The sequence below is a fragment of the Vombatus ursinus genome, unplaced genomic scaffold, assembly GCF_900497805.2.
Source record: "Vombatus ursinus unplaced genomic scaffold, bare-nosed wombat genome assembly UNPS02014775.1, whole genome shotgun sequence".
Lineage (NCBI taxonomy): Eukaryota > Metazoa > Chordata > Mammalia > Diprotodontia > Vombatidae > Vombatus > Vombatus ursinus.
This window is the reverse complement of record NW_020954553.1, coordinates 14,002,622-14,014,226: the sequence shown is the minus strand read 5'-3', so window position 1 is coordinate 14,014,226 and position 11,605 is coordinate 14,002,622. Positions and strand designations below refer to the sequence as shown.

The 11,605-nt window shown below is 36.5% G+C and overlaps 1 protein-coding gene across 3 annotated transcripts in view; it reads left to right on the top strand.

Annotated features, from left to right (window-relative positions):
- Positions 1-11,605, top strand: part of AGO3 (argonaute RISC catalytic component 3) — a 99,124-nt gene that overhangs the window by 35,574 nt on the left and 51,945 nt on the right. For all 3 annotated transcript variants that reach the window (XM_027864450.1, XM_027864449.1, XM_027864448.1), the window contains exons 3-4: positions 6,105-6,225; positions 8,397-8,605. In XM_027864450.1, coding sequence (XP_027720251.1) covers positions 6,105-6,225; positions 8,397-8,605 — 330 coding nt within the window. The remainder of the gene's footprint in view (positions 1-6,104; positions 6,226-8,396; positions 8,606-11,605) is intronic.

Genomic DNA, 11,605 nt, shown 5'->3' with positions numbered 1-11,605 from the left:
GTTTAGTCATGTCTTCCCTCAGCCGTAAATCTGACAAGTATTCCAAACTAATTAGCCAACAAGTACTTTTGGATATATAATGTAAGGACTTTAGCATGGAATATGGGGATGGGGCCTGGGAGAACTGTGTAATAAAGGAAATATTCGTGACATTTTGAAGCAAAATAGTACCAATTAAACTTATTTTCATGTTGTAAATTTTCCACATGTTGAAAAATATTTTTGGATATGTGATTTCACGTCAAATGTTTTAAAAGGAAATATTTATTAACATCTGAATTCTCATAAGACCCTATTCATAGCATACAGAATAAAGTCTGAGAAGCACTGCTTTTAGTGATTCCAGATAGAAACAAATTTTGGTTCCATTCTTTCTGTTTTATAATACTTTTCACCTCAAGGTAGCAACTATTTTGTTTTTTTTATCCACACTGCCCTTCCTATTGCAATAGTAACTTAATAATTGTTGGTTGAATGAAACTAATTTCAATTCAGAGGCTTTTTGTACCTCTAGAACTACTACTGGTATTCTAAGTTTTATGCCTTATAAATATTTTTAATTACAGTAGACTTGATTGAGTTGTCAAGACCAGTAGAATTTAATTCTAAATTCTTGGTATCTTTTTATATTCTCCACATTTTATTCCACAGAGAAGTGTTTGTTTTCACTTTCCATAGTATGACTGCTTGAATGGACCAACTAAACCTCATTAATTTGTGAAATTTATGCTTTAATGGGGGAAAATATTCCTCCTGAACTTGCACAGCTGCTAGTCTAGAAAAGTGAGAGGGACCTAGGATTCATCTATGATTTGCATTTAGTTTTAAACCAGACAACTGTGAATAAAGTTCCAAAGGCAGTGTATGATTAGATTTTAATTTGCAGAGTGGTCAGGTTCTATCCAATGATTTGTTAATGGAAAGGTTTGTTAATTTCTGAGAAAGCTTATGAGTGACTTAAAAAGTGACTAATGCTCTGAAATACTCCGAAATCAACATGTGTTAGGTTCAGCAGGTCTATATGCAGTTCACACAAATATTTGCCAGAACTGTATTAAATGGAGTAGTAGAATGATAGATCCCAATGAATTTCCACTTCAGTCAGAAGGCATTTTATTGGTTCCCAGCATGTCATTAAATGCCTTTGAATCATCTCATGAGTAAACTGGCAAGATTTATTCTTCAGATGTAAGAGTCTGCTACCTTTATGTCCCTTTTCTCTTGATTTTTTTCCCATTCATTGTTTTTGATTGGAACTTGTGACTTTTTATTGCACTGGTATCAAATGCTAGAAATGCTTATTTAAAAAATTAGGTGGATTATAACAAAAAGAAACCTTTTAAGGACTGATCCAGATCAGAAATACTTTAACTTTTCTGAGTTTCATGCTGGTTCTTTAATTTGCTAATTTATATACATTAATAACTTATTTTCCTTCTTTCCTTGTATGGTCATGCCTGAAAGTGTCTCTGGAATAGAAGTTATTCTGATTTTAGAAGGACTATATATTCTACCATGTATTTTATTTTATATTGTATTAAATAGTATTTACTTTCAAGTGCCTATCTATTTACTAATGTATTCACAAGCAGCTGAGTTCTGCCACCTGGCCCTATTCCATCAAGGGTAACTCTAAGGATCTTAAATGCTATAATCAGCAATTATATCAACCCCTGTCTAGATGGGACCATTTAAGGATGCCTACCACTTTCCACTGCTTTGTTGATGCTTACAATAATGAAGCTCATGAGAAAGCTACATAGAGCTGTATACAATTTTTAATTCCTTTGTTTAAGGAATTTCTTTTTTCCTTTACTACGGCCACCTATGAAGCAGTGTGGCATTCTACTTCTTGCCAACTAAAAGGCACGAAAAACTTATATTCATTAATGAATTATTATGAAATAAGAGAAGACTATTAAATATTTGAATGAGATTTCAGTCTGTATTGAAGCTAGATTCTCTAGTCTCCAAAAAGGATAAAAATACTGTACCAAATACAATACAGAAATAGTTCAACATCTAAGTATGTGATTGCATGGCTCAAGCTTCATATTCTTCTGTAGAGCCCTGAATGCCCAGTCTACAGAATATGAGGTTATTTCTTTTTTTCTTATGCATTATGTGATTGTCATGGTACGTTTCTGGATAGATATTACAGAAGCCAGCAGGTTGCCAGAATTTCCTTCTCTACTTCAGTGCTACCACTATGGTGGCATCCAGAGCTGTATCTTCTTTGGCCTTCAACTCTTTCTCTTTTTGTAGTCAGTGCTATTCACTCTCAGTCAAGGGCTGCTTTTGCTTGCTTCAGTCTTTGATTCTTTCATATTCCTGCTTCAGAAACCTCAGCAACTCACTTCTGAGCCTGTAGCAACTGCTGTATACGCCACAGCAAGCTGGCTATAACCATATCAAGACTGCTAAGGCTAAACTCACTAGTGTGTAGAGCAAAATGAAAATGACATCCTTTTTGAATGCTTTTGAAGCTGTGCCATTCACTTATATCATCAGTCTTTCTAATGATCTCCAGTCTCCCATCTCCTATTGGATATCTTGAACTACAGAATGAACTACTCCATAAAATACAAGATAATATTCCTTTTGTTGCAGAGATATTGTGAAGACTGAGATATTAAATGATAAAATATTCAAGTGCAATGTAGTTTCTTAATGGACTAATTTTAAGAAAAGAAACTAGTGTTTTTCTGTATAAGGTTGTTTCTTAATAGATATACTAATTCTACTCCAATCATTATAGGAATATTAGTGGCTGCAATGGGGTAGTTGTTCCAATGCAGGTATAGAATGCTTTTGTTTGATGTGATTTGGAGGAAACACCCAAGAAGATGCTGCCTGTGAGAAACTTACTTTTAGGTGCTGCTCTGAGTGTTTGTTGGGGAAACTATAGCAAACAAAATATATCAACGAATAAACAGTGTTATTGTTAATTATTTTACTTAGAAGGTCAGAAAACTTGCAAATAGCAGTTGAATGTACACAGAGCTTAAAATGATCTTGGAATAATATCTAAATACATATTAATTGAAAGAAGAATGATTCTTTTTAGGACAGAACTAAAATTTGGAATGATTATATGTGGACTTTTACATATAAAATTAGATATCTTTCCTAACTTTTGGCTATCTTGGCAAATCATAACATTTTAGAACTGAAGAAATAGGACCCTGAAGACTCTGATTCCTTATTTTTCTTAACTTTGTCCTCCTTTTTAAGCTCAATTTGAGTTTCTTTTCCTTTGTATAGACCTGTGATCTGAGGCCCTCCTTAAATAGAGGTTCTGGGAGGAGTCATTCAGTCTGAGAGAGGGGCCCCAGGGGCTAAAGGGCTCTACTTTGGTGGGTGTTTCAGGGCTGAAGTAATCTTCCAGGATGAAGAGATTTCTGGGTCATATGGAAAAGTCCTGAGGAGTGTATCCAATTGGAAATGAAGAGAGTTATGTAGTGACATATTTGGAGGAGGATCTTGGTTATTTAGTCCAACTCTTACCTAATCAGGAGTCCCTAATACAATGTCTCCAGGTAGTTAGTCATCTATATACTTTTCCTTTAAAGCCTTATTCTGAGAGAACCTAATGCCTCCTGAGAAAGCCTATTCTACTTTGGGACAGCTCTAACTGTTAGGAAATTTTTTTTGAGTAAGGACCAAAGGCAGCTGGGAGTATTCAGTCCGAGTTCTGTAATCCTAGGTCAGTTAGCCATTTAGCAGTTAATAAATACCTGCTGTGTGCCAGGCATTGTGTTAAGCGCTGGGGATACAAATAAAGACAAAAATACAATTCCATGCACTCAAGAAGCTCACATTGTAATGGGGAGACAACTTGCAAATGAATATGTGTAAACAAGATAGAAGCAGGATAAATTGGAGATTATCAAAAGAGGGAAGGCACTAGAATTAAAGGGAATAAGGAAAGGTTTTTGTAAAAGATGGGATTTTAGTTGGGACTAGAAGGAATCCGTGGAGACCAACCAGCAAGCTATTTATAATGATTCAGATGTGAGATGATGAAGGCCTGCACTAGGGTGGTGGCAGTGTCAGAGAACTGAAGGAGGTATATGTGAAGGCAGAGACAGCAGGATTTGACTACTGATTGGAAATGGGGTGGGAGGTAATGAGAGAGTTAGGAGTAAAGAATGACACCTAAGTTGCAGGCCTTTGAATGGTGGTATCCTGGACAGTAATAGGAAAGTTAGAAGAGGAGAGGGTTTGGAAAAAAAATAAATTCAGTTTTAAGTTTAAGATTTCTGTAGTTCATTCTGTAGTTCAAGATATCCAATAGGAGAAGGGAGACTGGAGATCATTAGAAAGGTTAGGGCTGAACAAATAAATCTGACAATCATCTACATAGAGATAATAGTTGAATCCATAGGAGTTGATGAGATCACCAAGTATAATAGTATAGGAGAAGAGGACCCAAGAGTTAGCCTTGGGAGACAGTTATTTAAGTCTGTATTTCTGAAAAAGTGCTTTGTGATTGTATTCATACACTTCTTTTATGTGTCTTAGCAAATGGACTCACAGATAAGTCATATTCCATTTGGTCAGTCAGTCACCGAGCATTTATTAAGGATTACTATGTGCCAGGCACTTTGTGGAGCACCAAGAATATAAAGAAAAACAAAAACACAGTTCCTGCTTTCAAGGAACTCATATTTTAATTAGGGAGACAACTTGAAAAATAACTAAGTACATATAAGACAAATACAATATAAATGGAAGGTAATTTCAGAGGGAAGGTGCTGTCAATGACAGGATAGTGGGTAGAACAAGCAAGAAGGTGGAATTTAAGCTGAGTCTTGAAGGAACCCAAGGAAGCCAGGAGTCTTGAGGTGAGGAAGGAAAGCATTCCAGGTATGGGGACAGCCAGTGCAAAAACAGAGTTGGGAGGTGGTGTGTGATGTTCGAGGAAGAGCAAATAAGCCAGGAAATTGTGTGACTAGCAGGTCTGGACCTAGCTGGGACTCTATTAGTTTAGGTTCAGTGTCAGAATGAAGTGAGTTATAGATTCATTTGACAAAGGAAGATTTACTTGTCTATTAGCTGTAATATAGAAGAGATTTTCAGCAAGAATACTGTACCCCTTAGCTTGGGGAGAAGTGTCTCTTCTCTGTTCCTTTGTGTAGGCTGTCCCCCATGTTTGGAATTCTTTCTTCCCTTACCTCCCCCTCATAGAATCCCTTTCATCCTTCACAGCTTAGCTTGTATTGCCTCCAGGAAGCCTATCCTGATGCTGTCAATTGTTAGTGTTGTTCCTTCCCCCTCCCAAAATTAACTTGTATTTATGTTTTGTATTTAATTTTTTATGCCCATGTTTCTCTGCCCTAATAAAATAGCTTTTGGAGTTCAGGCAGTATTTTGTTTATGTCTTTGTATTTCCATTGTCTAGTTCCATGCTTGATCCATAACAATCAGTCACTAAATGCTTGTTACATGGTTGGATAGGTGAAAATTGAAAGAAATTTCAGTGTAGGAATTAAAGCTTTTTCTTGGTAAAAGAGGAGATGGGGCATGGTTAGAGGTCTGAAGAGAATGGAGAAGGTTTGAAGAACAGCTTTGTGAATGGCATTGGGATTCAGAAATGAATAAAAAGATTATCAGGCAGCAGTGTGGGCTTACTGTACTTCTCCCTTCAAGTTTATGGATTTCCATGTAATTATATATGCAAAGCTTCTTTAAATACAAGGCTATTTTATTACCTTTCCTATTACACCTGATTCTTTTGAATACTTGCTGTATTCCAGTCATGTGAGGCCTATTCCATTGTCTCAGTTTTAACTGAGATATCTAACTCCACAATTTTTAGATTTTTTTTCCCTACCTTTTCCCTCATTTCAGTTGGCAGCCTAATTGGTCAAGTTATCCAGCCAAACGCATTCTTCCAATTTTTGCCAGGAGCATATTGTTTTGATAATCACTTTCCAGAAAACTAGATGCCTTTCAGAATTTTGATAGGTTCTTAAATCTTATAAAAAATTGATCCAGTTAAGTAGATGATAACTAAAATTCTTCAATTTTGTGATCTATTATCATTTTCCCCCCTCAGAGTCACATAGAAGTTCATGTCAATGTTGTTTTTTCTTCTTTAGGGAAGTGGTTGATTCAATGGTTCAGCATTTTAAGGTAACAATATTCGGAGACCGGAGACCAGTTTATGATGGGAAAAGAAGCCTTTATACAGCCAATCCACTTCCTGTAGCAACTACTGGGGTAAGAAATTCATACTTTTTGTAGTTTTATTAAGATATATTTGCTTTTACTAAGGCACTCTCCCTCCGCTCCCAAAAAAAAGTAGAACCAGAAAAACACTACCCACTATGACCATATAAGAAGAAAAAAATTGAAGGAGAATGAATGGGGGTGGGGGGGGAGGTTGAGGGAAAGGAAGTAAAGAGGTAATCAAGGATGTAGCTGAAAAGTTGATAGTTTATGTGTGAAAATTAATTTAAATGTAATTTGTTACCTTGCATCTCTTGGCTTCAAGCATTTTCTCCAGCAGTCTTCCCTGCCTGGAATTCTCTCCCTCCTCATCTCTGCCCCCTGGCTTCCCTGGCTTCCTTCAAGTCTCAGATAAAATCCTACTTACTACAGAAAGCCTTTCCCAATCCCTATTAATTCTAGTACCTTTTCTCTGTTGATTACTTCCTATTTATCCCGTCTATAGCTTGTTTGTGTGTAGTTCTTATATTTTGTCTCCCCCATTAGATTGTGGGGTCTTTGAAGTCAGGGACTGTCTTTTGCCTTTTTTTTTTTTTATCATTTGTATTTAATACAGAATTTGGCATGTAGTAGATGCTTAATAAATGCTCATTGACTGACTTACCAAACAAGTTTAGTTGGCTGTTTTAATGCTTATTTTTAAGGTTTTAATAACATTTCATTTAAAATCTGTGTTTATGTCTTTGTAAGAGTCTTGCATTACTTTCATTTAAAATGCTTTAGTATTGTCCATGTGAATAATAATATACATTTAAAAAGTTTAATTTGTATCTTTTAATAGCTCCTACTCTAGCAAAGAATAAAAAAGAGAGAAAAACTCAGTTCAGCCAGATAAATCAACGGCACATCAACCCTGGCCAGCACATGTAGCATTCTTGATTCATGGTCCCTCAGCCTCTGAAAAAAATGCAAGGAGGTCCATCATTATACGTCTTCAGTGACAAGCTTGTTCATAATTATGCAGTACTAAGTTTAAATTTTGTTTTCAATTTATATTATTGTAGCCATTGTATATATTTATTTCTGGTTCTGTTGACTTCACTTTTGTATCAATTCATATGACTTGTCATGCTTCTCTGTATTAATTTTCAGTGTTTCTCACAACACAGAAATATTCCATTACATTTTATGTAACACTGTTTAGTCATTCCCCAGTTGGTGGCATCTACTTTTTCTTACAATGATGCTATAAATATTTTGATTTATTGGATCTTTCATTTTGCCATTGCCTCTTTGAACTATAGGCCTAGCAGTGGAATCTCTATGTCGTAGTGTATGGACCTCGTAGTTATTTGTTTAGCATAATTCCAAATTACTTTCTAGAATGTTTGGACAAATTCATAGCTCCACCAGCAGTGCATCAGTATGTTTGCTTCTGTCATTTACTATTCCCTTCCTTTTTCATCTTTGCCAGTTTTCTGAATGGGAGGTGAAGCATCAAAGGTTGTTTAGATGTGCATTTTTCTTATTAATGATTTGGAAATTTTTCCATATGGATATCATTAGTTTACAATTATCTTTTTGAGAACTATTTGTTAATATCATTTGACCACATTAGGCTTGTGGGGAATTCTTTTGTCTTACATTTTTGCATTAATTCCCTATATATCTTGGATAGCTAACCCTTAATCAGAGGTAGTTGATGCAAATTTTTTACCCATTCAACTGATTCCCTTCATATCTTTATTACTATAATTTTTTTGTATAAAAGCTTTTCAATTTTGATGTATGCATTTTTAAAAGTTCTTATGCAAGTTTGTACTTTTACTTTGTTGTTTTTTAAATTATCACTTCAATATTTTAAGGCATTTGTGATTTCATCTATTATATGTATTCCTTCTGTCTCTGCTTGAACAGTCTTAGTAATTTCTCTGGCCAAAAATCAATCCTTCTACCAACATTTTGGTGATGAAGTTATTTGACTATAGCCTGGCTAGTCCTCCCACCAAAGACCGTCTTTAAAGTGTGGGCCTATATTTGAAGCCTTTTTTTGTTTTGGTGCAGGCCAGGGTTTATGCTCTACCGACATAGTTTTTGTACCCTAGTGTCAGCCTCATGCCATGATGAGGCATTGGATTTTAGTGGAGAACTAGTAAGTAAAACTCAGAGAATATGTGTATATCTTGTTAGGTTTTGATTTGGTTCTTTTTCCCTCCCTACAGGTGGATTTGGATGTTACCTTGCCTGGAGAAGGTGGAAAAGATCGTCCTTTCAAGGTGTCAATAAAATTTGTATCTCGGGTGAGCTGGCATCTGCTGCATGAAGTTCTGACAGGACGGGCTTTACCTGAGCCTATAGAACTAGACAAACCAATCAGCACTAACCCTGTTCATGCTGTCGATGTGGTGCTACGACATCTACCCTCCATGAAGTGGGTTCTCTTATTTTCTTTTAATTTTTTTTTTAAGTGAGGGGTGATTTGTGTGGATTTTTCTTTGAAAGGACCTCATTAGTTTTCCTGTGTTGATCAGGCATAATATGTATGATCATATTGAAGTACAGATGTGTTTTCCTTCAGAATTTGAAATCATGTAGTTCATTTTGTCAGTATCCATCTATTTGTATACTGATAGCTACTTGTGGTAAAATAGACATCGTGTTAAAGTAGATACTCATCAGCTGATTAATTTTTACAGTAGTTTTTGTGTCTTAATAATGTGTTCTATGTTATCTCATTTAACCCTCACAGAAACCCTGTCCATTAGATCATATAAGTGTTATTCCCATTTCTCAGATGAGACTTGCTTGAGGTCACACAGTAGGTGGCAGAACTAGGATTAGAACTTAGGTCTTCTGATTCCAAACTTGTTATTCTTTGCACTATGCTACAATACCTTTATTCCTATATGTAGACCACCTTATATTTTAAAATCTATTTATCTAGCTTCTCAACCAATCAGTAAGCATCTGTTAAGCTCTTACTATTTTCCAGGCACTGTGCTGAGCACTGGGTTACAAATATAAAAAATGGAACCTCTCTCAAGAAACTCTTATTCTAATGGAGAGATACCAAATACTTATATAAGTGTATGTAGAATAAATATAAAGAAAATAAATACAAGATAGTTAGGAAGGGAGAGCACTAGTAGTTGGAAGATAGGGATCAGGAAAGGCTTCGTGTAGGAGATGGTGCTTGTGCTGCCTCTTGAAGGAAGGAATTCACTGAGGTAGAGATGAGGAAGGAGTGTTTTCCAGGTATGGTGGATGATCAGTGCAAACACATGGAGACTGTGGGAATAGGGACTAGAAAGAAGGCCAGATGGAATGGATCATACCATGTGGGAGAGGTAGTGATGTATTGGACACAGAGATTGGATTATATCATAAAAGGCTTTTAAAGCTAAAAAAAAAAAAGTTCTATTCATATCCTGGGTAACCTGAATTCTTGCACTGACTTCTTCTTTCTTAGGCCTCTCTGGATCATTGAGGTTCAGACTTTGCATAGGATCTTCAGACCTTCTTTGGCATGTCAGGTCAGAATGCTAGGATCATTAGAGCCCCTGGGCCTGAGCTGGCCAGGTTTGAGTACTGTTTTATTGTGGTCAGCTCTAGGCTGGGCTGGGCTGCTCTTCTCTCCTCTCCTCTCCTCTCTAGCCCCCAGGGGCTCACTTACTATCCAAATGTTTTCTTAAGGGAGCCCTCTTTTTTTGCTGCCTTAGCAAACAGAGCATTGCAGGTTGCAATTGCTCATTCTTGTCACTCTGCACTGGCAGGCTCTTTCCCTTGAATTTCTGGCTGAACTCTTGTACAGTTCTAGGGTAGAAGAAACCACTTAGTATAATTTGTCATTGGATTTCTTGATCATTATCATTCTGTCTAGTACACACTTTAGGGTCTTAATGGAGTAAGCATGTGGATGCTAGGCAGTCTTCCTCCCATTCAAGCAACTATCTTAACAGGAAGGCTGATGGTATTGTCTCAGCTTTCAACCTTCTCAACCTATCTTCTGTTTTATTTGACACTGTTGACTATTTTGTCATCTTGAGTTTTGTGACAGCTCTCTCCTAGTTCTCCTGTCTGTCTGTAGATTTTTAATCTCCATATCATACCCCCTAACCCTGAGACTCCATAGGTTTTCCAGGGCTCCATCCTAGGGCCTCTTTTCCTTCTACTGATTCTTGCTAACCTCATTAGCCCCCTTGGTTTGAACTATCATCTCTATGCTGGTGACTCCTAGATTCATATATCCAGCCCCAGTCTCTCCCCTAAACTACACTCTCCTATCCCCAGTTGAATTGAATATTTCAAATTGGACATCTTGGAGTTTGTCCAAAGTCAGTTTGTCCAAAACTGAACTCATTATCTTCTTCCAAAATCCATTCTTCTTCCAAATTTTCCTATTTCTGATGACAGTGCTACCATCCTTCTATTATCCCACATTAGTAATCTTAGCATTGTCTTCTACTTCACCCCATATATCTATTTAGTTGCCATCTCTTGCCATTTTTACCTCCATACATCCAACCCCTTCTCTACACTTAACATAACTACCACTTTAGTTCATCACCTCTTGGATAGATTATTGTAAGAGCAGCCTAATTGGTCTCCTTGTTTCAGGTCTCTCTTTTTCTCAGTTCATCTTATACATTACTGTCAGGTAAGTTTACCTAAGCATAGGTCTGACCATATAACCTGCCTATTCAGTTAACCCTAGTGGCCTTCTAAGATAATATATAAATTCTTCTGTTTATTTTTGAAAATCTCTTATAATATGGCTTTATAAGACCTGTCTTTGAAGGCATTACTTCCCATTCTCTGATTAGTCTAACTGGATTTCTCTTCATTCTTCAATCATGACACTCCATCTCCCATCATTATGCCTTTGCTCTGGCCATCTCACATATCTGGAATGCCTTCTTCCTCCTAGAGTCCCTCTCTTCCTTTAAGATGGAGCTAAAGAACTATCTTTTATGTAAAGCTTTTAAGCCTTTCCTGATCTCCATTCCCCACAATTGCTATTGTCCTTCCCTCAAATGACTTTGTATTTAACTATTTTGTGTATATATATATAAACTTTATATTTATGTTGTTTGTGTGTATATATATATATTTTTTTTTCCTTATTGTCTCCCCCACTAGACTGTAACCTTCTTGTGAGAAGGGATGATTTCATTCTTTAAGTAATGCTACATTAATTGAAAAGTGAGGGGGAGAGAGAGAGAGAGAGAACAAGAAGACTCAGATTGGAACTTTGGGGAACAGAGTCAAGAAAAAGTAACATCACAAAATCCCAGAAAGGAAGGAGTATCCAGGAAGAAGGGTGGTCAGCAGAGTCAGAAGCAGCATAGAGGTCAAGAAGGATAAGAATGGGAAAACAGTAATTTTTTTTTTTAAACCACATTTAGGATTTCACTCCCAAGTGAGGAAATTC